Raw genomic sequence first — 25,002 nt, forward strand, 5'->3', positions numbered from 1 at the left:
AACTGCTCTGGGTCTCTAAAAACAAACAAAAACCCAAAAACTTTTATGAGACCATGTGTGCCCTCTGTTGCAGCCACAGGGGAAGGGAAGGAAAGGGCCCGTGAAGGGAAAGAAGGCAACTGCTCACTTGAACATTTGCTTTCGGAGGCTTGTCCAGGGAAAAGCAGGAGGCTGCTGAAAACCCAGCAGGCCACTGCCTTCTGCTCCCTGGAGAGAAGCCGGCTAAGAAGGCAAACAATTCTCATCACCACGGGGAGGAGGGCAGTTGCCCACTCCTTCCCCTGGCCTGCGATGGGGTGCTAAGGACTTGACTCCCTGGAGGACTAGAGAGGACTTTCTGCGGTCACCTGCCATCAGTATGTCATGCTGGCAGCCAGAGGGGAAAGAAAGGGATGAGGGGGAGGGGGAGGGGAGGGAGAAGGGGAGGATGAAGGGAAGGAAGAATAAGAGAAACATTTTTCTTTATTTTATTCTTAAATGTAAAGGGAAAAACACTCCAATGAAGGTAACAAGTGAAGAAAACATGCAAGATTTGAGCAGGCATCCTTTCTTTAGAAATCACCCAAATTTTACACACGAGTATTTAAAGAATACTTAAACTACTTTATGTAAAAATAGCAATAATTGAAAATATACCAAAGTAAATAATTAACTCTCAAGAATTAAAGAGAACTAAGTAAAGTAAATGGAAGTCCTTGTCTAAAAATATTAAATGGCTTGGAACATTTTCTCAGATATTTAAAATTAGATTTTTTTTCTTTTGTACAAAGAAAAGTGCATTACAAACAAAGGATGCTTTGAAAAAAATTAAACTTTGAAATAAACATTACCTGCAGAATAGTAATTTTTTAAAAATAAGTGCATAGTACCACAAATGAGCTAAACTATCAGAATTAATTATCTGATTAACTCATAGTAAGAGGGGAGAAATATGGATTGGTTTAAATACAAAGTTAAACACCTGGTGAACTCAATTTTTTTTCTCTTTAAGATATATAACCTTAAAATGATGCAGAGAGGTGGGAAAAGTTGGAAAGAATACCTATGGGATAGTGTATACACGACTCTTCAGAAACATTTTTTTTTGGAAGAAACAAATTATTTCCATTTGAACACCTGCTGAATCAGAATGAAAGTAAAGAAATATCTTAAGGAAATCTTAAATTTATTAAGTGAATAAATGTACTTTGTTAAGAGCTAAAGTTTGCGTTTGTAACAAAGTAATAAGAAAATGATATTAATGTTAATAAAAGTCCAAAGTCTGAGATTGATAAACTTAGGCTAAGAATTATTTACAGATTAAGTAAAACAATTTATGTTGTATAGCCCCTTTAAATAAATACTTAATAAAAAAACTAGCAAGCCAGTCTCTTTCTCTCACATCAATGCTCTAACTTCCCATTTGCAGAGTATCACTGAAAACACAGCCTTTCCCTTGTAAGCACCATAAGCGGGGCTGTATCACACCTGGGTCCTGGGCTTCTCTACTCTGAGTCCCATGGGAAGTGAAAACAGTTCTATAGGTCATGAATTTTTGAGGGATTATATATTTTTAAAACATCTCACAAGGTAAGGACTGTCAATGAGATGTTTTCCAGGAGCAGAGGAAACGACCCTCTGAGTTCAAGGATGCAGATCATGTGGGATTTTATAAGATTAAGAACAAATTTGGGGACAATTTAACACTTCAAGGTGACCACAAGAGACACCCTGTGTTCCAGCCGCCCGTGACCATGAACAAGGAGATAATAAAAATAATGCTAAGGTCCTTAGAGCCAATTTATTGCCACAGGGCACGGCTCTCAGCCAAAACCTCCCCTTCCAATATCAGTCTCCCAGTTCTAATCATCGTAACACCATCTTGGAAAGGAGAGAAGTGTTTCTAATTTTAAAATTAACTAAAAGCAGATGCTATAGTTCCCATTAAACGCTTCCAGCTGCTACTGAACCACTGGCAACCGAAGTCTACTACATTTGGAGACCGCGGATGGTAAGGAGGAAAATCTGACTGTCCGCATTGCACGCCCAAGTTAAACCAGAGAGGCAGAAAGTAAAAACAGCTCACGAGAGTGAATGTATTCTAATAAGACTCTGCAACTGATGATGGGCAATTTTTTCCTGTGGTTAATAGCTTTAAAAAAAAAAAAAAGGCTGTTGCTTATTAAATCCTTAATTCAAATAACAGCCAAACAAGCAATCCTATCTGTCACATCTCAGTTGATTTTATTCATCTTGGTTTCTGCTTCCAGAAAATGAGTCTTTGCTAAAACGCTTTAAGATGCAGACTCATTTAAATGCAGTGATAGTATACCTGAGGGCATTGTTAATGTTGATTAGTTAAAGTAAGATGTCAAATTAATTAACATTTAGCAAGGTCATAATGACACACGGGGCCCTCAAGCCTGACGACTCGTCACCACTCCTCCAGAGGCAGCCTGCTCTGGGCTGGGGAGAGCAGTGGGGCGCCTTACAGGGGGCATGGAACTGACAGCAGTGTGTAATGGAAAAGCGCTGCGTCATTCACACAATGTCTAGGGTAATGAAACGAATTCACTTTCTGGCTTCCTCCAGCATGCAGTGCCAAAGAACACCGTGTTATCGGCGCAGATGGAGCGCGCACGGTTCTGGAGGGGAGCCTGCTGCAAACTACAAACAAGCCCCTGTGAATACCAATGAATCCCCGAGATCCAGACTCTTGCTGTCAAATGACAGTTCTGGAAGCGCCATAAAAATGAGCGAGTCCCAGTGGTCTTGTCCAATCAAACGTACTGACAAGGCTCTGGACAGCCAATTTGGAAGCCACACAAATCACAGCGGCTGGCTGCTACTTCCCTAGGAGAGGAAAGCAGGAGAAGACATTCGCCCGTGAGCTGCACGCTTTTGTTCCTTCCAGTTCTTAGTGAGTCAAGAGCAAGCGGATAGTCGGTGCTGATGCAAACACTAATCTACTTCTCGGAGTCAGCTTAGAGAACACAAACATAGGCAGAAGAAAAGAGTGGATTTGCAAGTAGGCTGGACGTGACTATGAAATATTAACTCATGACATTAATGAACATAAACAAATCGTGCATGGAAAATTATTAGAAAAGAGGCATACCCATCAACATACTGAGAAGTCTCTGGACCTTTGAACTCACCCCCACAACTCTGTACAATCCTTGGTCATTTATACCTATTGGAAGAGACAAAATGTTAGCAAAATGCAAGACTGTCATATTTTAAAAGCTGTCAACAAACAGTTGCATTCAGACTCTCCACTAACTCGTGTTAGCCACATTCCTGTTGATTACAAAAATAATGTTGGACAAAAGCAAGCATGTAAGAACTTGTTTAGTGGCTTGGTATGCATGAGTTATGGTTGGAAAATAATGTCATAAAACAAGGTTCCATGCGGACAAAATGTAATGAGTCAATGTTAATGAAATAAATTAGTTAAGCAGTACTCGTGTATACCAACGCACTATGTAAAAATGCACAACTTTCCTGTTTATGTTTACTAATTCTTGACATTTTCTTTTCTTGAAATTTTAGCCTTTTAAAAATAATATGGTGCTGATTAATACACAGGAAAAAAAATCAGTGTTTGGATGATTCTTGAAGACCATAGAAATTCATTCAAAACTGTTTTTGCTTTTTGCTTTTAAGAACTGTGAAATGCACTGTCCAGTGAGAAACTCTGACATTTCAAGTAAGTATCACTGCAAACCCTACAGCCAAATGAACTAAACTCATTGCATTTTCTCTCCGAAGAGACCTGCAACCAAAGTAGCCCTGAGCACAGCAGACAAGAAACAAAGGCAAGAAAACTTACTGTCAAACATCATTTAGTATGTGGCCACACGGCCTTGCTTTGACACTGATCTGATTAAACGAACTGTAAGAGGACTTTTGGAGGCAAGCAGGAAACTGAGTGGCTTTAAGATTATGTCAAAAATGTTTTTATTTTTTAAGGTACATACTTAAAAGAGGGACCTATGTTCAATTCACTTGATGAAGGAGAAAGGGGTAGATGAAGCAATTGTAGCAACATCCTGGAAATGACTGTGTCTGAGCGGCAAATATGTGGGAGTTCCTTGTACCACTCTCTACTTTTTTCCATGCTTGAAAACTTCCATCATAAAATAACAACTTCCAGGACAGGTGCCTCGCTCTCTTTCTTTCTCCAAAGCGTTGTAGCTTTCTGTCCACGTGTTTACTTCCTGCACTATGAATACTGAACACAACTGGCTGACGGGATGATGCCTTTACCCCTAAAGTTTCCAAAAACAAAACAAAGCAACCCCCAAAAGGCCATGAAATTTGCCATGGGAACATACTTTCTTTTCACCTCCCTACTGGGGTAATGAAAAAAAAAAATACTGTACTGGACCACGTCTAAAGAACTGGATGCAAATCACAGCTCGGCCACTCCTGAGCAGAGACCTCAGCACAGGACACCTCTGAGTCTGGATGCTTCCTGTGAGTGCCCAGCCAGCACCGCGCACCGAGTGTTGTGGGAGGAAGGAAAAGATGGTACCAGCACGTGTTCTCTTAGTTATAAAGCACCTCGAGCACGCACGCACGCACACACACACACAGCTTTCAAGATTCCTTGCAAAAGTTGACTGTTTTCTTTTTCTCTTTTTTGCCTTTTATTTATTTCTCCTTACTCATTTTTTTAAAGCTTCTCAAATGCCCTAATTTGTCTGCTTGTTAGGGGCTGAATTGTGCCCCACCCCCAAATTTTTGCATTGAAGACCTAATCCATAGTACCTCAGAATGTGACTGTATTTGGAAATAGGGTCTTTAAAAGAGGTCATTATGTTAAAACGTGGTCACTGGGATAGGCCCTGTCCAACATGATCATAGACTTTTAAGATCAGACAAGGGCACAGACACACGCAGAGGGAAGACCACGTGATGGTGCAGCGAGAAGACGGCCATCCACAAGCAAGGGGAGAGGCCTCAGAAGAAACCAACTCTGCAGACACCTTGATCTTGGATTTCTAGCTCCAAGAATTGCAAGCAAATTAATTCCTGCTAAGTCACCCAGTCTGTGGTACTTTATTATCACAACCCAGCAAAATGAGACGCTCTCCCTCTCAGTTCCTCAATAGAGCTAAGGACCGGGAGAGCAAAGACTGCCCCGGCAGTCCACACAAGTCTTCTCGGAACACTTTACAGAAGCAAAGGAGCCGAGAGGCCCCTTCCTGATGGGGATGCTCGCTGCCTGCAAGACAGGAATAAAACGCAGGTCAGCTCTGCCCGGAATTGAAAACAAGAAAAAAAAATTCTCCAGGGGAGAAAAGACTGGGCTTCATTCCTTCCTTCCCCTAGAGGCCAGGAGGCCAGGTCCAGACAGTTCAAAGTACCAGAGGATGAGAGACCTACACTAGCTGACCTCGGCACCTGAAGCCCAAAGAGCAAGACATAGTCTCTCGTTCAAGAAACGCGATGCTGCGGGAAGTTCCTGAAGTGCACGGAGACACGAAACAGAGACGTCACTTCAGCAGTGATGATCACTCCGGACAGGTCATTACTACCGGGTAATTGGCCAAGTTCAAATTCATCATCCTGAGAGAAGCAGAGTTCATTGCTAATGCATAATAAAAGGTGCAAGGGGAAATGAATGCTACTCAACAAAGCTTTTATTTCTTAAGATGAAATTGAAATGAACCTGGTACCAAAGCAGCTAGAAAATAACATGTAAAACACATGCACTCAAATTGTTTAAGATTTTTGTTACACTGTTCTTAGAGGCTCTCGACTAAGAAAACTAGAACATACTTTATACCTATGGATACACATATCACACAAAAGATATCAGATAAAGACATCTGAAGAAAGGAACCACTCAAGAGGCCGAGTCCTATCAGTGGGTTCAACATATTCTCTTCAGCTTCTTTCCAAGTTCCCTCTTTTAGCCAAAGGGATCACTATTTCTAATCACCAGGTATTAGAATTTTGAAATCATCTTTGATTTCTTCCCTGTCACTTTCTAAATTTCAATAGGTCGATATCTACATTTTCTTCAAACTCAGAGTAATAATCACTGCTTCTTCAATGGTCTTACATTTGACGCACACACATTTATGAAGGCACCCTGCAGGAAACACGCACGTCCATAATCCATCCTAAACATCATCTTTCTTCCCAACCTTTTTTTTTTATATTTCAAACCACTCTGATTATCTAAGGTCTCCCCCATCTCCATTTAAGAGGAAGCCCTCCAATCAAGTCCAAACTCAGCTAAAGACGTAAGACATGAACCAACAACCACTGATCACGGCCCCCACCTCACCTACCCACACTTACTGCAGAGCATTTGCCTTCGCCAGGGCAGACCCGGGACTCACCCTCAACAACCGAAAGCATTCCCTCCCCCCTCCGCCCTCCCTCGCTACATTCAGGGGCAAGTCTCCTCTGGCAGAGGGATGTTCTTCCCCTTCTCCTTTCAGGTTACTCATCTGTCAAATATTTAGTCATCAAATACATGGCAGGCGCTGGTCTGGCCGCCCAAGATTCAACAGTGAGCAAAACTGACGGATATTCCATCCAGACCTCCAAAACCACATAAAAATCCCATCTTTCTGACACCACAGTGATAATCCCTTATTCTGAATGTGCCTCATAATTAATTCCTTTTAACACCTAATTACATTTTAAAACTAACCCACAATCTCTTATGCACAATTCCCCAAATCAAAAATCGGAGTGCTTCACCTGACATCAGCTTACATGTTTATTTTCCCCACCAAGTGTGAATATTCCCATTTTACCATGTAAAAAGTAATTTCCACACCACACCTATGCGGGGATGTTCTACCATTGTGTGTATGTGTGTGCATCTCCCTTATTTCCTTTCCAAATTTAAAAGAATACCTAAATTCTAAAACACATCTGATCACAGAATTTTCCAGTAAAGAACTGCGGGCCTGTGTTCTGCGTTCTCTCCCTGAATGCACAGACATATATCACCTGGAAAGACATGAGGTTGACCTTGCTTTCTGGTGGTTTGTTTTTAGCAGCTCTCATGGCACCCTGCACAGAATTGTTGGGTACAGAACAGGCATGGGGTGGCTGTTTTGACTTGAAAGTAATTTAGAACTACAGACACAGATTGGACTTGGGCCAAAAGAGGCATTACGGTTAGCAAATGAAAACCTGAAGTGAAGATATACACGTTATTCACATTTTCAGGACATCAACACCCAATGATTGACATCATTACTACAACACTTTGTAAGTTTTAACAAATATCTGACATCCGATCAAAATGTTTACAGGTCAAAATATCTTTTTTTTTTTTTGCTTTTAATAAATAAGATTGGTTCTGATCTGCAGGAAAGGAAGGGAAAAGTGCTCTCCTGTACAGTGACGAGCCAGTGAGGACAGCTGTCCCAGGCAAAGTAAGTACAATGAGACCGAATGTCCCCCTTCCTCCCACCTGCCTCCCCCCATCTCACATGGCGCGGTCCCGGAACACTACCTGGATCTCCCTGTGGTGGGTCCAGAGGTAGGACCCGGCCAGGTTTGGGCATCATCTCTGCCCACCCATTTCCCTGTCAGAACCCGAATGGTGCCAGTGCCTCTCCGGCTCCAGAAAGCACCTGAGCAGGACTACAGAATCTCGTGGGCTCCCAGAGGCCCTCGCAGCTGGGCTGCAGAGCACAAGAGGAAATGAGGCGATCTGAGACAATAAAGAATTCGATGCAGGAAGCAAACAAAATGTAACGGGACTGAGAGATTCGGTTAAACAACAGAGGTGGAGGCAAAGACTGGCAGGCAGATGTGGCAAGAAGACGACATAGCAGCAGTTAAAAGCAGCAGGGGAGAGAAGACGTAACTAAAACGTACACACAAGACAGGCAGGCAAAACTGGAAATAACTGAGGAGATAATGGGCTAAAAATTACATGACATGTAATTTCCTGCTAACTTCTTAGGAACTGGTGAGTGCTCACTGTGTGTCACGTACTGAAGACACGGGGTAAAATCAGAAAGAGAATTAAAGCTAAAGGAGAAAGCAACTTGGAACCAACTGAGCCACAAAGTCTTTCCTTCGCTTTTCTTTATAGTTTTAGGAAGAGACTCTGTACCTGACAGCTCAGTGTTCTCAAGACCCTGCATGGTCCTCAGCACTTGATATGCATCTACCAGTGGAGGGAATAAACTAGCGAATGAGCGGAATAAATGAACAATAATTGATGCCTGATTAGTGAAGGGATATGGAAAGAAAATGGAGACAGAAAAGTTTGTAAGTAGAAAACACAGCTGTAACAATACAAAGGGGTAAGGCTCAAAGTGGAACATAAACACTTTCGATGGTAACACACAGTTACTTCTAAAAGTTTTACAAGTCTGTGATTTTAAAGAAATAAATGGTCAACTTCCCTGGGTCTATAAATTAACATTTATTCCATTCTCATCTAGTAACAAGCAGAGCGCTTGTCACAGAAGGAGGTCAGCGATCGATATCTGGGGAGGGAAGAAATCACTTGTTTGCACTCGTGCGTGTTGACAGCAGGGGTGAAAGGTCATTGATGTTCAAGTTTGCCTTCACAGGAGTTTCACATCAAAAGTCTGCCACATGCCACTGTTAACAAGGTACACACACACACACACACACGTGCACACATAAACAGAAACACAGGTTCACACATCCAACCGGCACTGCAAAGACACACCGCCTGTGGGCTATGGAATGAGCGAACCTGATTAATATTCATATATGTGTAAAACTGTATAATTGTAAATGTGTTTTATAATTATATATAGCTATAACGATTAGCCAGTCTTGACAGATTCTTGAAAATAAAAGGAAAAATGCACTGTAAGTAAAACAATTGGGAAAACACCAATGATGTGAGAAAAACACCAAACAAAAAGGTGAAGAATGAGACGCTATCAAGATGACTCAGGGGAAAGCAATGAGGAGGCTCATGAACATTGTTCCAGGTCACAGGGTGAATGATAAAAATGCCCCAAATGTGTTACTTACATGTTCCTATGACTATCCTTCAACAAACACCATGTTTAAATGTCTGTTTAAGAATGGCAAGCACTTCCCAGGCTACCCACTGTGCTGAGTTACATAAAAAAGCAAACAAAATAACACTGGTCCATACACAGACATCCTTCCAAAATACTGGGCAATTCATAAGATTTTAAGGTTCCATCGAAAATGTGTCTTTATATTAAATTATTTTAAATGTGGGCTGACACAATCAAGAATGATTCCTCCATTTCATCAGAGGGATATAACTTTCAACATCATAAATTTAAGACATTGTATTTATAGAATTACAGAATCCCAAAACTTTGGAAGACGCATACCTTATTTTTAGCACATACAATGCACCCAATACAACAAAAGCAAGGTAGGAGATGATTTCTAAGCACTGGGAGTGTTAGAAGATCACAGTGTACAGAGATTAAGAAGTTCAAAATGACAATAACATTTTAAACGTTGTAGATGCTGGGCCTGTCATTAAATTTTATATATATATCCTGGAAACACACATCTGTTAAGTTTGTAAGGTATAAATTGTTACAGGTCGAGGTTAACGACAGCCTGGAAACTTCCAGCCTGACCCCCTCCCCGCGGTCTGAGCGTCTGTGCGGGCGAGTTCCTCAGTCCCCCAGTCTCAGCTTCTTTCCCTGGTCAATGAGGCTGAGGACGGATTGGGCTTGGTGTGAAAAGCAGAGATGACGTCTGCAACGCATCTGCATGAGCCTCACAGACCAAACACTCATTCACAACTTTCACTGGGCCTACAATTCCACGTCCCAACATGACTAGGCACAGTGAATAGAAAGTCATCCTAACCGAGGCACACAGGCCACGGCCCACGTCCATAAAACAAAGCCTGTGCTGGGAACAGAGCCAGTGTTCATCCAATGTGAATGACTCACGGAAAACAGAATTCCCGTTCACCAGTAACACGTGGAATTCCTCCCCTGGACCATAATTACTGGGCAGCTGAGAGAAGAGTTACAGAGAGCGGCTGTCCGTGGGGAACGAATCTGCATCTTCCAGTGGAAAGAGCTGCTTTCACTTTCAGCTCTGCCTCCACAGCCCCTCCTCACATAAATCCCCTCCTGTGCCCTGAGGAACGGCTCCCCCAGCAGGCCCTGCGAGGAACAGGCTTGGGCTCTCACTCACGCACCCTCCTCCCACACCCCAGCCGGCTGGAGGCTGAGTTCAGGACTCCCACTGCTGGGCACCTGAGGGCGGCAGTGCCCCGCATCTCCCTCCACCGCTGCTTCCTGTCCAGCCCGCGGGAGAAGTATCACAAAAGCAAACGGCAACTATCCAAGTCCAGGTCCAACCCAGTATTTCTGGAAGTACTGATAACTTCAGGTCTTGGCAGACACATCTAGACTTGACTCTCAGCCTCACCTCCAATTCAAGTGCAAATGTAGTGTTTTGTTTACTAGCTTCTACCTCTGTAGCTGGGTCAGAAGGAACTACATATCCCCAGTACTCTGTGGGGCTGGCCTCCTTTCCAGGTGCTAACCGCCACAAGAGAAGGCAGTTCTGCTTCATGTCAGACAACCCCTGGACGTGTCACTATTCCCTGTGCAACCGCCCAAGCCAGTGGGCAGGCTGCCTAAACTGGGGCTGGAGGGGAGCTGCAGAACACCAAGGAGTTCCTGCTTTCCCTGTAACACCTGAGGTCCCAAACCTCCCCCAGTTGCCAGATGTCTTGCTGTCCCAGGATCTAACAGGGGCTCTCACTATGACTCATTCGGTGTGACCTTCCGCCTCTCCTCACAAGCGAGCCTTCGAGAAGGCCTGTCTCACAGCCTCTGGGCAGTCACCCTGATCTTGCTCTGAACCTCAGACTCGCACATGCACTTAAAGCGTAATAAGTAAGAAATGCGAGGGGGGACCCAAAAAACCTGGAATGATCTTCTGGCGGGCAGGCCCCTTGTAGTACAGGCTTCCCCCACTAGGCGAGTGTTCTAGGAACCCGTCTGTACTAGTGGCCAGCTGGCGCTGCTGTGAGAGGCTGCATTTGGCTTCAGTGAGTGTTTAGGGGTTTTTTGGTTTTTTCTTTTGGAAGACTCTTTAAACACGTTTGCCTGTTTCACGATGGGTGAGTTACAAGTGCACTTGCCTACACCGCACTGAGTACTCGGCAGTTTCTGGCCAACAACAGCATGGCCCCTGTGCCCCACCTCCCCTGTCCCCTGATCTTACCCCAAGTGGCTTTTGTCTCAATGGAAAAAGTCCTCGAAGGGAAACGTTTTGCCAATGTGCAAGAGGTGAAACAAAAAAAGGCAGAAGCACGAGTGCTTTGAACTCATCCAAGCACTAAATGGACGAGTTCAAAACCTGTTCTGAGCAGTGGAAAAAACATCCCAATAGATGCAACTACATCAAATGAAGAGTACTTTGAAGGTGACTGAAGTTTAACCATGTAAGAATACATAAATTTTTATAAGTAAACTTCAGGGTTTTGGGGGTCTCCCCTCATAGCTGCTCAACTACCTACTGAGTTTTAGAGGACCTGGGAGCTAGAGTACATAAAATACACGGGAAAACAAAATGCTGCCTACTAGGATTTAAAATACTGTCTGATGAAGACTCCACAGTGTCATGATGCCCACCACTAGGAGACCCCACAGCCCTGCGGACAGTCTCAGCCAAGTGGGCAAACCTCCCCCGGGCTGGTGGTGCCCCTGCACAGCCCGTGACGGAGCTGGAACAGAAGGAATCGACGGCTTCAGCCCACAGCTAGACGAGCACTTCAGAGATCCTTACATCTCCCCCCCAACCCCCGTCCCCACTGTCTACAGTTTCAGATCACCCCTGTTCTCTGAAAGCGTGTCTCCTCTTTGCTTTTTTGTTCATCGTCAACATCCTCAGGAGATCAGTCTGCAGAGGCTCCATCTCATCGTGCTCACTGTGGTTAAAAGCACAGGCATGGAAAGTTCGCTCTCAGTTTGAGTTTCAGTCTGCCACCTTCTAGCTCCGAGACGTGTACAAGTCAAATCGTGACTCTGCAGCTGCCCACATGAAGCAGAGAAGTGCCACTGTCTCATAGGGTTCCTGTGGGAACGACACGTTAATACGACCTGTGCAACCTGGCTACTTTCTAGCTCCTTGCTTTCACAACCCCGGATCACAGAGTCCTTCACTATTCTTCCTCTCGTTCCCTATGTGCAGAGATCCCCAAAGATTCCGCCCTTTGCTCTGTTACCTTACCTCACCATCTACCTGAATGACTGACACTCAGAACATCACCTCTCTGAAAACAATATCCCTCGTCTTTCCTGTTGCCATCATTCTACTTCCTACAGACATGCCACAGGTGCCTAGAATTCAGGATATCCAAAACCAGCCTATAGTCCTCCCAAAACTCCTCTTGCAGTCTGCACCTTGGCTCAAGGTGTCTTCACCTTCCTTGGCTGGAAAGCTTAGAGTTACTTTTTGCTTTTACTTTTCCCTTACCTCCTCCATCCAACAGGTGGCCGGAGTCTGTTTTTCTGCCAAGTCTCTCTTCCTAGCCATCTCTTTTTTCCATTGTCAATGCCTTAGTGTAAGCCCCTACCATCTCTTCTCTGGATTATTTCTAAAACCTAACCAGCCACTGTGCCGCCATCCACTCCACTTCCCGTCGGAGATGTGAACACACTCCTGCTCAAACCTGTCGCTGACACCTGTCAGGTCTTCCCACTGCCCACAGGACCAAGTGCAGCTCGGCACCTGGGACCTGCCGCAGTGTCTTCGGTGGCTCACAGAGCATCTTCTCATGCTGAACCCACCCACTCACCTCTGCCAGCAACACCCCAGAGCGGGTGAACACCATCTACTCAAGCATCTCCCCCTGGAGCAAAGAGCAAGTTTCCGCACAACTGTGGAAGATAGCAGTGGTGTCTCCAACTACAGCAAAGAGCAGACATGCTTGCCTGCCATTATAAAAGAGTCCAGTTTCCCAAACTCAAGAGTTTTTCTCCTACAGCGCAACCTACTATCTGTGTAAGTATCATCTGACGCCCTCTGCAGGGACCTAGAGAACCAGGGTGCAAGGCACCAACACAAAATATAATACTCTGGCTGTTGAGAGTAATAAGCTGTCCTTCTCTGGTCCAGGAGTCTTGTATCTTCTACCAGTACCCTCCAAGCGATGCAGAATAATTTGTTCACATAACGGAGTATAAAATCCCAGGGCCTTCACTGTCTTGAAACTAGACTGAAGCTAACCTTTAAGAAAAGAAATTGTATCTTCCCCATTTTCTCCTCCAATACCTTTCCTGTAGGAAACACCTAAAAAAGTGTTGACTAAATCCCATTTAACATGTGCATGTCCAGGTATAGGTAACTATTAAAGTACGCTAGAATGGAGAGGACAGCTAAATAAAGGTACATTTTATTTTCAAACTCATCACTCACATGGCTTACGTGTAAGTTGTTACGAAACTCTACTTACATAAACCACTAAAGAGACTCAACGTCAAGGCCCAAGTTGGCTGTTGCATTTTGCAAGGCTCCTTCCATCCCTTCTCGCCAGAGCTCAGAACGTTGGCAGAGGCCTGATGGAGTCTCCCTGCTGCCATCTGCCATCTGCCATCTGCCCTCCACTTCAGAGCAGCTGTGGCATCAGGGACGAAAACAATTTTAGGTAATCTTGGAGGATCTCTTTTTTGGATGGCTTGAGCTCCTCTGAAAGCCATGGTCTTCCTGCCAAGCCTCTCCCCTTCCTTCACCGTCCCTGAGTCATGTTCCTGCTCGAGGGTCTCCAGGATGCCGAAGAACAGAAGGCTGAAGGCCAAACCAGTTAAAATTCAGCTGCTTGTTACAAGAGCCACATGAAGTTACTAGATACAGTACATTCCAGTGATTTATTTCCCTACGTAAATTACTCTTTCTTAAGAAAACTAAACAAAGTTTCGCAGAGCTCCCAGCTCTTGAAGTGACTGGCCTCACTTCATAGACGTATCTCTCAATGAGCAACTCACACTTACTGAGCACTCAGCATGGGCCCATGCCGCCAGCATCCTTACCCACCCTGCCGAAGGAGACATTCCCATTAGCCCCTATTACACACGATAAAAGCAAGACACAGAGAGGTGGAGTAACTACAGTAACTTGGTTGCAGAGCTAACAGGTCTTCCCGACGCGACTGGTTTTTGAGCTCATGCTCTTCACCCCTAGCTAAGAGTGCCTTACGATGAAATGCCAGGGACCTCATCGGAATCTGAACCAAACACATCAAACCTAGCGCGCCCGCTCTGTAGCAAGGCCGTTTAACCATTTGTTCCTATTAATCTTTATTCAGCCATTCGTCTGGAAGCTAATAGCTTTGGAAGCTTACTTGTTCTTAAAGCAAATGAGATGACTAATTGAGAAAACGAATAATCCATCCTGACTGGCCAGGATTTAGTATTTCAGGTTTGCATTTGCATTTTTGCAGACACCACAAGACTCTTCAGCTCCCTCCTACATGCAACTGTCCTCTAATTCCACCCACACTCATTTCACACCCATTACACTATGATTAAAAAGAGACAGTGAGTGAAAAACTCTCATTTACTGGCTGTAAATTTCCAGGAGACAGCTGTTCTTTGTTTTCTTCATTTTGCACGTCATCCGCCCTTGGCAATTTAAGATTAATGTGCAATCAGGGCAAAATATACTGCAAGTTCACTTCGGGCGCCTCCCCGCCCACCAAGGTTAATATTAAGACTACATTATGATCTTCTTCCAGGCCCATTTTGAGACCCCATACAATTCCAGAAATACTCTGGAAGCAGAAAAATAATCCTCAACCCAACTTCAGAAAGATTTTCTGAAAACCTGAAAACTTTACTTTTCAAAGAAACAGAAATTCACTTTCAGATGTGACAAATCTAAGACTGTCACATCTGAGAGGTGGCTCCTACTTCTAGCCCACGAGTTCACAGCTTGTTACAAGGCAGAATCTGATCACCGACAGCTGGCCTAGACCAACATTTTAAGGCCACACTCTAGAAATTAAAGTGAATATCTGATTTATTCACCTATGGAAGATTTTTTAAGGGGAATGTCATAAACAAAAGTGGCATACAAATTTAGTTTTAAATCACAGTGAATGTTTACAAAATAGCAACCAAAGAAGTTTTTAAGCAAAAGAGGCTTACTTGCAGTTTGCACATTTTACAATTTTATAATGCATGCACCTGAAAAGCTAGGCGCCGTGCAGTTCCAAAAAAAGACAATGGACTGGGTAAGGGAGATGGTTCCTTTTTAGGAAGGGGAGTTACTTAAGAAAATCACGTACTGAGTCCCTAAGATCTAAAACCAGAAGACTCTTCCACGTGGTACGTGATACATCTTCCTATTGAGGTCTGAAATATTACCCAGAATTCAGAAAGATGCTGACAAACCGATGAAGCAGTAAAAACCAATCCTACATGTTATTTCAAAGTACTGAGTCCAGCCACTAAAACAAAATAAATTCTTCCAATAATTTTACACACTGTTGGAACACGTAATATTGCTAATGTGGCATTTTAATCAAATCTCGGAACACTCGAGCAAAAAGCCATTGCTTCCAGAGTGCTGACAGTATGTGCAAGACACTGGCTGTGCTTAGAAATGAAGAGAAGCAAGAAAAACTGGGACACTTTCTGCACTCCAAGGAGAGAGTAACGTTCCAGAAATAAGATAAACACATGAAACGTAATTAATACCACCATGTAATATAACTGTTACAGAAGGAACATGGACATTTCACAATTAAAAGAGTTCAGGGGAAGGATGAAGACTGGTCATAAATACATTTAATGAAATGTCTACCATGTACAAAAACTTGCTCTTTTATCCTCACAAACATGCGTGGAGGTAGACAGTATGAATGAAATTCCTAGTTGTATTCTTCTAGAAATTAAGGGTCTGAGAGGTTAAGAATCTTTCCAAAATGCCTGTCTTAGGAGCACCCAAAATAGGCATTTCAGGAGCTATCCAAAATTGCACCACTTTGAAACTTAAACCTGACAACTCCTCCTCAATTCACATGACATAGTAATCTATGTTAACGTATCAATCAGAAAAAAAATCTAGATAGATTTCCATCTGCTCAGGAAAAAGCAAGTACATATAAAATGTTACTTTTGGGGAAAGAATTTAATTTACCAAAATAATAAGCATGCAAGGAATACAATTAAAATTAAGGTTCTTAAGAGGCTTAGGGAAAAAACAGAAACAAGAATAAGACGATGAGAGGTATGAAAATCACAACGTTTTTCTAAAGTTTGGAAGTTCTTGAAGCGCTAGGAAAATGGAGGCATTTGTCAGCTGGACTTCAGTGCAGGCTGCGATGAAGGAAACGATCACAGCCTGAACTGCCCCTGTGAGAGCTGCGAGGAAAGGCTTTTAGTCACCTGGGCCTCTCTCAGGGATGGGCAAATGCCCAAATCACGCAAGGGCTCAGACATAGCACTCTCATTTCCCCGGCGGTGGGCCTGTCTTGTCCCATGACACAGACCTTGCTTCTACAGAAAACCTGAATGCAATGCTTCCTCTAAGTATCCAAAGTAGGACTAGGACATACGTGTATGAAAGTGAATTAAGTGTTCGATGTATCCCTACTTCTCTTGGTCTCTTAATAAGAACTTCAGCCTGCAAGAAAGCCTGTTTGCAGGGCTCAATACTTAGTTTCTCGAACATCCGCTGGGATGTCTGCCAAGTGCCAGAGCCCTACTTTCCCTTAGGGACTGTACGGAAAACACCTGTGAGCATTTTCTTTCCAGCCCCAAAGGTCGGGGAAAGGATCAGCTTCCCTTAAATTTAAAATGGAAGCAACCCAAATGTCTACCAACAGGTGAATGGATAAACAAGTTCCGTCCATCCATATGAACTAGGCGGTCTTTTCATTAGAAAGACCACCTGGGAACAAAAAGAAAATGAGCTGAGGACACACTCAGCCAGATGAATTTCAAAAGCATTAAGCTAAATAAAGAAGCCACGCTCAAAACACTATCTACTGCATGATTCCATTCATATAAACACCAAAAAATAAAAAAGGTAGAACTAAAATGACAAAAAGCAGTCAGTGGTTGTAAGAGCCAAGGAGGGAATAGGGGTTGACTGCCAAGAGGCACGAAGAAATTTTGAGGAGAGACAGAGTCTATGATTGCAATAGTAGTTCCACAGCTTTATCCATTTGTCAAAACTCATCAATGTGTATTGTTAAAATCAACAAACTTTTTTACATGTAACTTAGACATCAGTGAAGCTTATTTCTTAAATGGAGGCCCACATAAAGATGGAAGATGGAAATATCTTAACAGTGCATGAACAAAAAGTGACTCAGACCGGCAGACCCACACTGCCGGTTCTTCCACAGATTCCCATGTCACACCAGCTGCGTGTTTCAGTGTGGGGGAGGAACACGTACATAAAAAAGAAAACCCCGCCCTGGCTGGCGTAGCTCAATGGATTCAGCACGGGCTGCGAACCAAAGTGTCACAGGTTCGATTCCCAGTCAGGGCACATGGCTGGGTTGCAGGCCATGGCCCCCAGCAACCGCACATTGATGTTTCTCTCTCTCTTTCTCCCTCCCTTCCCTCTCTAAAAATAAATTTAAAATATTAAAAAAAAGAAAAGAAAACCCCACCCTCTCTGAGTAAACAAACCACCTCTCTGACACACAGGATACATGTGTGCATTTCTGTTAATGTATTTCGCTGTCCACACTTAGCCAGTGCAGGAAGCAACTTCAATGACCCGTAGATGTCACGACATACCTATCGCCTTTCACGAGCAAAATGACCCAGACAACCACGTTACCTCGAGATTCGACGGCACTGATGCACTTTCTGATAATGGTGAATCCCATCTTATCCAACTGTGCACCTAAAAGAAACAGTTATAAAATATTAAGGGCATGGTTAATTAGTTGTGCTTCTCTTCCTTACGAAAACAGGAAAAACTATCTAAATTCAATTGATTTATGTTTCTATTAAAAAAGGAAGCTAAAAGCCATGTATCTCTGTTTAAATAATGCAAATGAAAATTCCATATATTTAGAGCAGTATTTCCTGGAATATTAAGACCTCTACTACCAATATCAATAATTTATAAATAAATGTATAATTTAAAATAATTTTTTACTGATAAATATAACTTACATTAAACAGTGGAAGTGAAGTGATAAAAATCTTTAGGGGAAGGTTTCTAGAAATAGTCAAGACACACTTTGCCAAAGTTCCAATAAGAGCTCAGTTTAAAAAAAAAATTATATACAAGTGAAGATTTTAAAATTACTTGACAGTTGGAGAAATGACACATACTGTTTTTTAAAACCTAGGGCAAAATATTTAGGAAACACTTTTCAAAAATATTATTTGGGTCATGAGCTTCGAAAAGAATTTCATATCTTATACCATGCTCTAAGCATTTAATATTTTATTATTTTCACGATGAATTTAAAACAGATGATTCATGTAGCAGAGAAGACTTTTATGAAAATCCGGATGTATTATTTTTCTGACACAGACCCTTCCCTGTGGATTAGCTAGCACACTTGAGCACGCTAACAAAAGACAATTCCTGTTTGAAATGAAACGGGAAGCAAACACTAAGTCTGTGTTTAGAAATGGCCACAGTGATGCTAACTCCTGGCTCTCAGTGGGGGCAGCATGGACAATCCACGAATATAAACTTTGTAGGTTTAATGCACAGCTCAAAAAGAACTTTAATGAGGAAAATCGGACAGTGGTTTGCTGTTTAGGGATCTACAATTCACAACCTTGTACAAAATGCAAGTGTTTCTTTCTGCTTGGCAAAACTTTTTTTTAAGGCATGTTTCCATCTCTATGAAATATAAGAAAGGAAAGAGCCCTGGCTGGTGTAGCTCAGTGGATTGAGTGCCAGCTGCGAACTAAAGGGTCGCCAGTTTGATTCCCAGTCAGGGCACATGCCTGGGTTGCGGGCCAGGTCCCCAGTATGGAGCAGGTGAGAAGCAACCACACACTGATATTCCTCTCCTTCTCTTTCTCCTTCTCTTCCCCCCTCTCTCTAAAAATAAATAAAATTTTAAAAAAATAATAATAATATCTACTTCTTTAAAAAAAAGAAAGGAAAGAGAGAAGGAGAAAAGAGAAAAGGGGAAAGGAGGTAAAGAGGGAAGAGAAAGAGGAAGGAAGGGAGGGAGACAAGAGAAAGGGGAGGGGAGGGGAGGGGAGGGGAGGGGAAGGCAGGGACAGAATGAGGTTAAGAAAATGCTCCCGTACATTTACAACCTCCTGTGACGCACTGTCCATTTCCAGCGCCAGGCTAGAGAAGCCTTTTATTTAGGCACTGGCTCAAATAACATGCACATCCTGATTTTGAAATTGTGTGCAAATAACATAATGTTTCCAAACTGTGGACATGTGATAAATGTACTCCTAATTTCTCCAAAAGATATCAAAGTAAATTCATAAAGACTCTAGAAAATCTGATATTTTTGGTTTATCTCAGTAAAAATCCACACTACAGAGCCACACAATACTTCGTTTTCCTCTAGTTTATACAAGGCATGTGAAACTCATCATCCTTGAATACGTGACTATGTGTTCCCACTGTTATTCTCTCAGGTGCAATGATGTATCACTTGTATAGCCAGGCTCAGAGACTCTAAGGAATTGGGTGCGGGGGGGAGGGAGGGTGGCGGGGGGAGTGGGGCAAGGGTTACAAACAGGGAACCTGATAAACAGCTCCAACCCACAGGAACTTACAACTTAGGAAGTTGATAAATGCACACCTGAAACTGAAACTCTCAGGTGTTCATTTATGACTATAAGAATATATATCAAACTGAATTACAGAGAACATATTTCAGGTTTTGTAGAGGAAACAGTTGTACACAAAGACTTTTTTTTTCCCCAATGTGCAAAGACAGGATCAATGAGGATCACAATAGTCCAAGAAAATCCGAACAGGATGCCACTGGACAAGACCTCTGGGAGACACATAAACTCGGAGGTTAGCTCGGAGGGGCACAGGTGAGCAGCCAGCACCACTCTGACACCAGTAATGAAACAAAGACACTCGTGGAAAAGGGAGACAAACAGGTTTATAAATTAGCACTTACTTCCTTCTGGTCTTGGGACGATGGCACGGTTAAAACTATGGAGCAGCTAGTAAGAGAGAAAACAGGGGAAACGACATTGTTAACAAGTCAGTAAAATGATTCTAGTAGGCACACCCAGGACCATGCAGAAATCACACTGATACTGGTGAAGTGCTGTGGCGTGCTCTATGGTGAGGACCGTCTACTCTGTCTCTCACTGAGGGAGCAAAAATCAGATGAAGAAACCACAATTCTTAAGAAACTTATTGAAACTTCATGCAAATATAAAATACATTTTAGTTGGCAAGACGAAACTCATTTTTTTCAGCACTATTTCCAAAATCTGGTGTTTACTTAAGAGATGACTCCAGTCATCTCTTTTGTTATTCCTATATTAATTAAATCAATATTTAATATTTATTAATAATTATTGTGAAATTAAATATAATTTAAATAACTACATCTGGAATAGAAAGGTGATAATCACAGTCTGCTTCTAAGAATTCTAGGGCCTCTCTATTACTTGCAAGGCATATATAGTACCTGCAAAAAATACACCGTACCTTAACTATCATCATAAAAATATATAGCTGAACACAGGTATGTGCCACTTAACAGAAATATGTTCTGAGAAATGCACTGCTAGGCAATCGTCATTGTGCTAACATAAACCTAGATAATGCAGCCTACTAGACTAATTGTAAGTAGTGCTACACTTTACTACTACTGGCAGGTTTGTTTACAAACGCATCTGCACAAACACATAATACATTACAAAGGCTACAATAGACAAAAGGAATTTTTCACCTCCATTACAACTATAGGACCACCATAGTATACGACGAGGTCTGCTGGGAAAAGGTCCAGCCATTGTTAATATAATGAGAATGGTTTGTGCAACATTGATATAACCTGGCAGCCAAGGAGAGTGGACTGGAATGCACATGTGTGAACAATGAAGACTTCACTGTACTAGTCAGTGGGCATGATAGACACCACTGAGTGAGCATGTGTACTGTGTGGCTGTCACATTCACAATGATTAAGCGAGTACAGCAACAAATCTACATTAAATATTTCATTAAGCCTGAACATTCCTCCATGGAAACCATCTGGATGGTTCATAAGCCCACAGCCATGGGCAACTGGTGATTGGCAGCTTCATCACAACAACACACCTACTCATGCATCACGTCTCATGCAGAGTTTTTGGTGAAACGTCAAATCACCCAGGTGACACAGCCCCTCTACAGTCCAGATTTGGTGCCCTGAGACTTCTGGTTTTTCCCAAAACTAAAATCACCTTTGAAAGAGAAGAATTTCAGATTGTTGATGAAATTCAGGAAAATACAACAGGGCAGCTGATGGCAACTAAGAAACCTGTGTGAGGTCCCAAGGTGCTTCCTTTGAAGGAAACAGGCATCACTGTCCTATGTACAATGTTTCTCATATCTTGTATCTTCTTCAATAAATGCCTCCATTTTTCATATTGCATGGCTGGGTACCTGGACAGACCTCGTTGTATACAGGTGGAGCATACACGTGGTGCATGACTGTTTTCTTTCTGCAGAATTACCATTATTTGTATATCTCGAATTACTTGGCTCTTTACAGGAGGGGCTACTCATGTCCTCAAGGTTGGATTGCATTTGGTGACAGATTTGTTTCTCAGGAACTTAGTCATGTGACCTTTTTCTATGCAAACTGACTGTCCAAAGCACTTCTTTGTTCTCTGAGGGGAGGAGCCCTAGTCAGTGCAGGGTTTCTAGCACAGGATTAACATAACCATGGTTCTGGATCTCGGTAACTATTACTGTTGTTTGAGTGCTCTCGACTTCCAGATAAATTGCAAAGACAAATTAAGAATATACAGACAGAGATAAAACTATGGAGGCTAAATGCTGGTAAATATAATAAAATGAGACAGAAATCCGATCACTACTTTTTCCTGTGTGGGTGGTACATTCCCTGTGTGGGACCTGCTTCTGAAATTTATAATCTGGGTTTTCATGTTTGAAACAGCACATCGGGATCACCACAGGCACTCGGCCCAGCGCCCTCGCCTCCCCACCTGCTCTGCTCTCCCCGATGGGCTCCCCATAGCGCCAGGTAGCACTGCCTGTTTCATCAGCTCTCCTGACACCCTCCTCTGCGTACTGTATATGACGCCTCTTCCACTTTGCAAACTACACCCTTTCCCTTCTTTAAAACCTGCCAGGGTGGTGAAGGCTTTCCAGAGAGCCCAGCTGGTACCTGCGCTGGCGAATGATCAGAATTGCAACACTTTAAGCAGAGTTTGTTTAAATTGGTTCTATGTTGTGTTCTGTACTTTTCCTCACGGAGTCCCCAGTTCAACACATGACCTTCCCAGTTCTCAACTCCCAAAGGCCAGCAATCCAGGAAAATGAAAGCAGTGCTTGGATAAAGGGGCACACAGGCTGAATTTCTGTGCCACTGGGTCTACAGCCCTGACTTTAATTTATTCCTCAAACAGTTATGAATACAGACGCCCATTCACTAAGGCTGCACAGCACCGCATATAGTATTCCATTAGGCCAACCCATAAACTGCTAAATCGAGCAACATAACTACAGCAGTCACTTCTAGTACTGCCGCCCTGCCTCATGTTTCCTGTTCCCCCTCCACCAAGATCAAAACAAATTGCAAGTCTTTATTGTGTTTATCTCTCAGAGCACTGTGAGGTAGGAAACAAGAAATGGAGACTTCAGGTGACTTCCTCAAGCAAGGCAAGTCTGGGTGGCAAAGTCATGAAAGAGTGAAAATAAAAACTAACGATGCACCAGTCTTGCATGCGCTGCTGCTACCTCAAGCCAACTTACTAGAATACCGAAACACTTCCGAGAGTAATTCGAGCACCAGTTTCAGCAGGCACTATTTTTTTAAGTACTGTAAAAAAACGAACACAACTCTAAAGGGGTTGAGATAAAATTCGAGCACTGATGACTCTTACAGCTTCTTTTCCGCCCAGAGCTTCCAGCCACTGCCTCCGCTCCTCTTCGGAGAACGCCTGCATGGTCAGGGAGACGCCAGGCCTGAAAGACAGCGGGACAGATCAGGTCACCCCTCGGCGGAAAACACGCCTCCTTCTCCACCTCCTAATGTGTGACAGGGGTGATGACGCTGTTTTTGAAATTTTTAAATTGTGATCAAGTACACATCATACAATTTACTGTCTTAACCATTTTAACTGTACAGTTCAGCAGCGCTGGGAAACCAAGCTCCAGAATTCTCCACCTCGTAAAACTAAGACGCTGCACCCATTAACATTAACAACTCCCCTTCCCCTTCCCGCCCCCAGCACCAGACAGCCACCCTTCTCCTGAGTCTGTGACCGTGACTGCTTCAGGTGACACTTGTAAGTGGAATCACACCGTATTTCTCTTTTTGTGCCTGGCTTATTTCACTTGGGATAATATCCTCCCTTTTCATCATCGACACAGCAGCCTACGTCAGAATCCCCTTCTTCTGTCAGGCTATGTAATACTCTGCTGTGTGCATTTGGCTTATCCATTCAGCCCTCCATGCACGTGTGGGCTGCGTCCACCTTTGGGCTACAGTGAATAATGCTGCTATTAACACAGGCATACAAGTATCTCCTCAAGGCCCTGTGTCCAATTTGGGGGGGTAAACATAATAAATACATATATTTAGTCTCTGATCCCATTTCCTGGCACAAAGCTCCTTAAAAGCCCTTGAAATCTCTGTAATTTTTTGCACACTAACAAGATGAGGGGGCCCAGAGCTTCTGAATAGCTTCATGATGGGGGCAGGTTGCCAAGGGAACCAACCATGTGATTAGAAAGTGGAACTTTCAGCCCCATCCTCCCCTACCAGGCAGGGAGAGGGGCTGGAGACTGAGGTCAACCACCAGTGGCCAGTAGTTTAACCAATCGTTGGCTACACAATGAAGCCTCCATGAACATCCCTAGGATTTGGACGGCTTCTGAACCGGGGAACACGGGCAGGCGCTGGGAGGGTGGCATGCCCAGAGAGGACGTGGAAGCTCCAAGCCCTTCCCCCACACCTTGCTTGCCCTGTGTATCTCTTCATCTGGCTGTTAACTTACATCCTTTAAAAAATTCTCCTCTGTAATAAACCAGCAACAGTAAGTAAACTTTCTCTGAGTTCTGTGAGACACCCCAATGTGTTATTGAAGCCGAAAGGGTCCGTCTACCGAGAGCACCGGTGACGACCGGGACTGTCAAATGGCATCCAAAGTGGGGGAGGACGGTCTTGTGGGGCTGAGCCCTTCATCTGCGGCATCTGCACCTGCTCTGGTTAGTGTCGGAACCGAGGTCAATTACAGGACGCTCGGCTGGTCTCCACAGAGAACTGCGGAGCTGTGTGGTGCGGGAAACCCCACACTGGAAGTCGAGATGTATTCTGTAAGGGTGACCAGCCGGGCTTTCTGCTCACACTGGGTCACATGGTTAGTTCTACTTTCAATTTTTTGAGGAACTGTCATTCTCTTTTCTGCAGAAGCTGCCCAAGGATTCCTTTCCACCACATCTTCACCAACACTTATGTTCTTATTTTTTTTAAAGTAGCCATCCTAGTTCAGCCTGAGGTGGTAGTGATGATTACATTTTTATTAATAAAAGAAATACATATTTATCATTACAAAACCAAAAAGTCACTTTTGCCCCATTCTAATTCCTCCCCCAGGACAGTGCTGTTACCCATTTGGTCTGTTTCCACCCTGTTGGGTCCTCAGGGCCAAGGTCGATCTTTCTCAGATCGGTTTATTCAGACACGAGGAGCTTCTGCCAGAAAACTCTGAATATTGCTAGATAATACTAGATAAAAAAAAAGCCATTAATAGTTCCCCTTAACTGTCAGTGGGTGGTTTCTCCACTGAAACAAATTTGTCTCTGTGATGAAAAGTATTACAAGTAAAACTTTTTTGGCAAGCAATTAAAAGGCAAAGCACCCCAAAATACAAGAAACTAGAAATAAAAA

General features: G+C 43.2%; 1 protein-coding gene across 2 annotated transcripts in view; it reads right to left on the reverse strand.

Moving 5' to 3' along the window:
* ARHGAP10 (Rho GTPase activating protein 10) overlaps positions 1–25,002 on the reverse strand; it is a 236,185-nt gene that overhangs the window by 91,394 nt on the left and 119,789 nt on the right. For both annotated transcript variants that reach the window (XM_045831665.1, XM_045831667.1), the window contains 4 exons: positions 22,994–23,075; positions 20,045–20,090; positions 17,758–17,823; positions 3,098–3,172 (listed from right to left, as the gene is read on the reverse strand). In XM_045831665.1, coding sequence (XP_045687621.1) covers positions 3,098–3,172; positions 17,758–17,823; positions 20,045–20,090; positions 22,994–23,075 — 269 coding nt within the window. The remainder of the gene's footprint in view (positions 1–3,097; positions 3,173–17,757; positions 17,824–20,044; positions 20,091–22,993; positions 23,076–25,002) is intronic.

The sequence above is a fragment of the Phyllostomus hastatus genome, unplaced genomic scaffold (assembly GCF_019186645.2).
Source record: "Phyllostomus hastatus isolate PE091 unplaced genomic scaffold, TTU_PhHast_1.1 phas_contig_159, whole genome shotgun sequence".
Taxonomy (NCBI): Eukaryota; Metazoa; Chordata; class Mammalia; order Chiroptera; family Phyllostomidae; genus Phyllostomus; species Phyllostomus hastatus.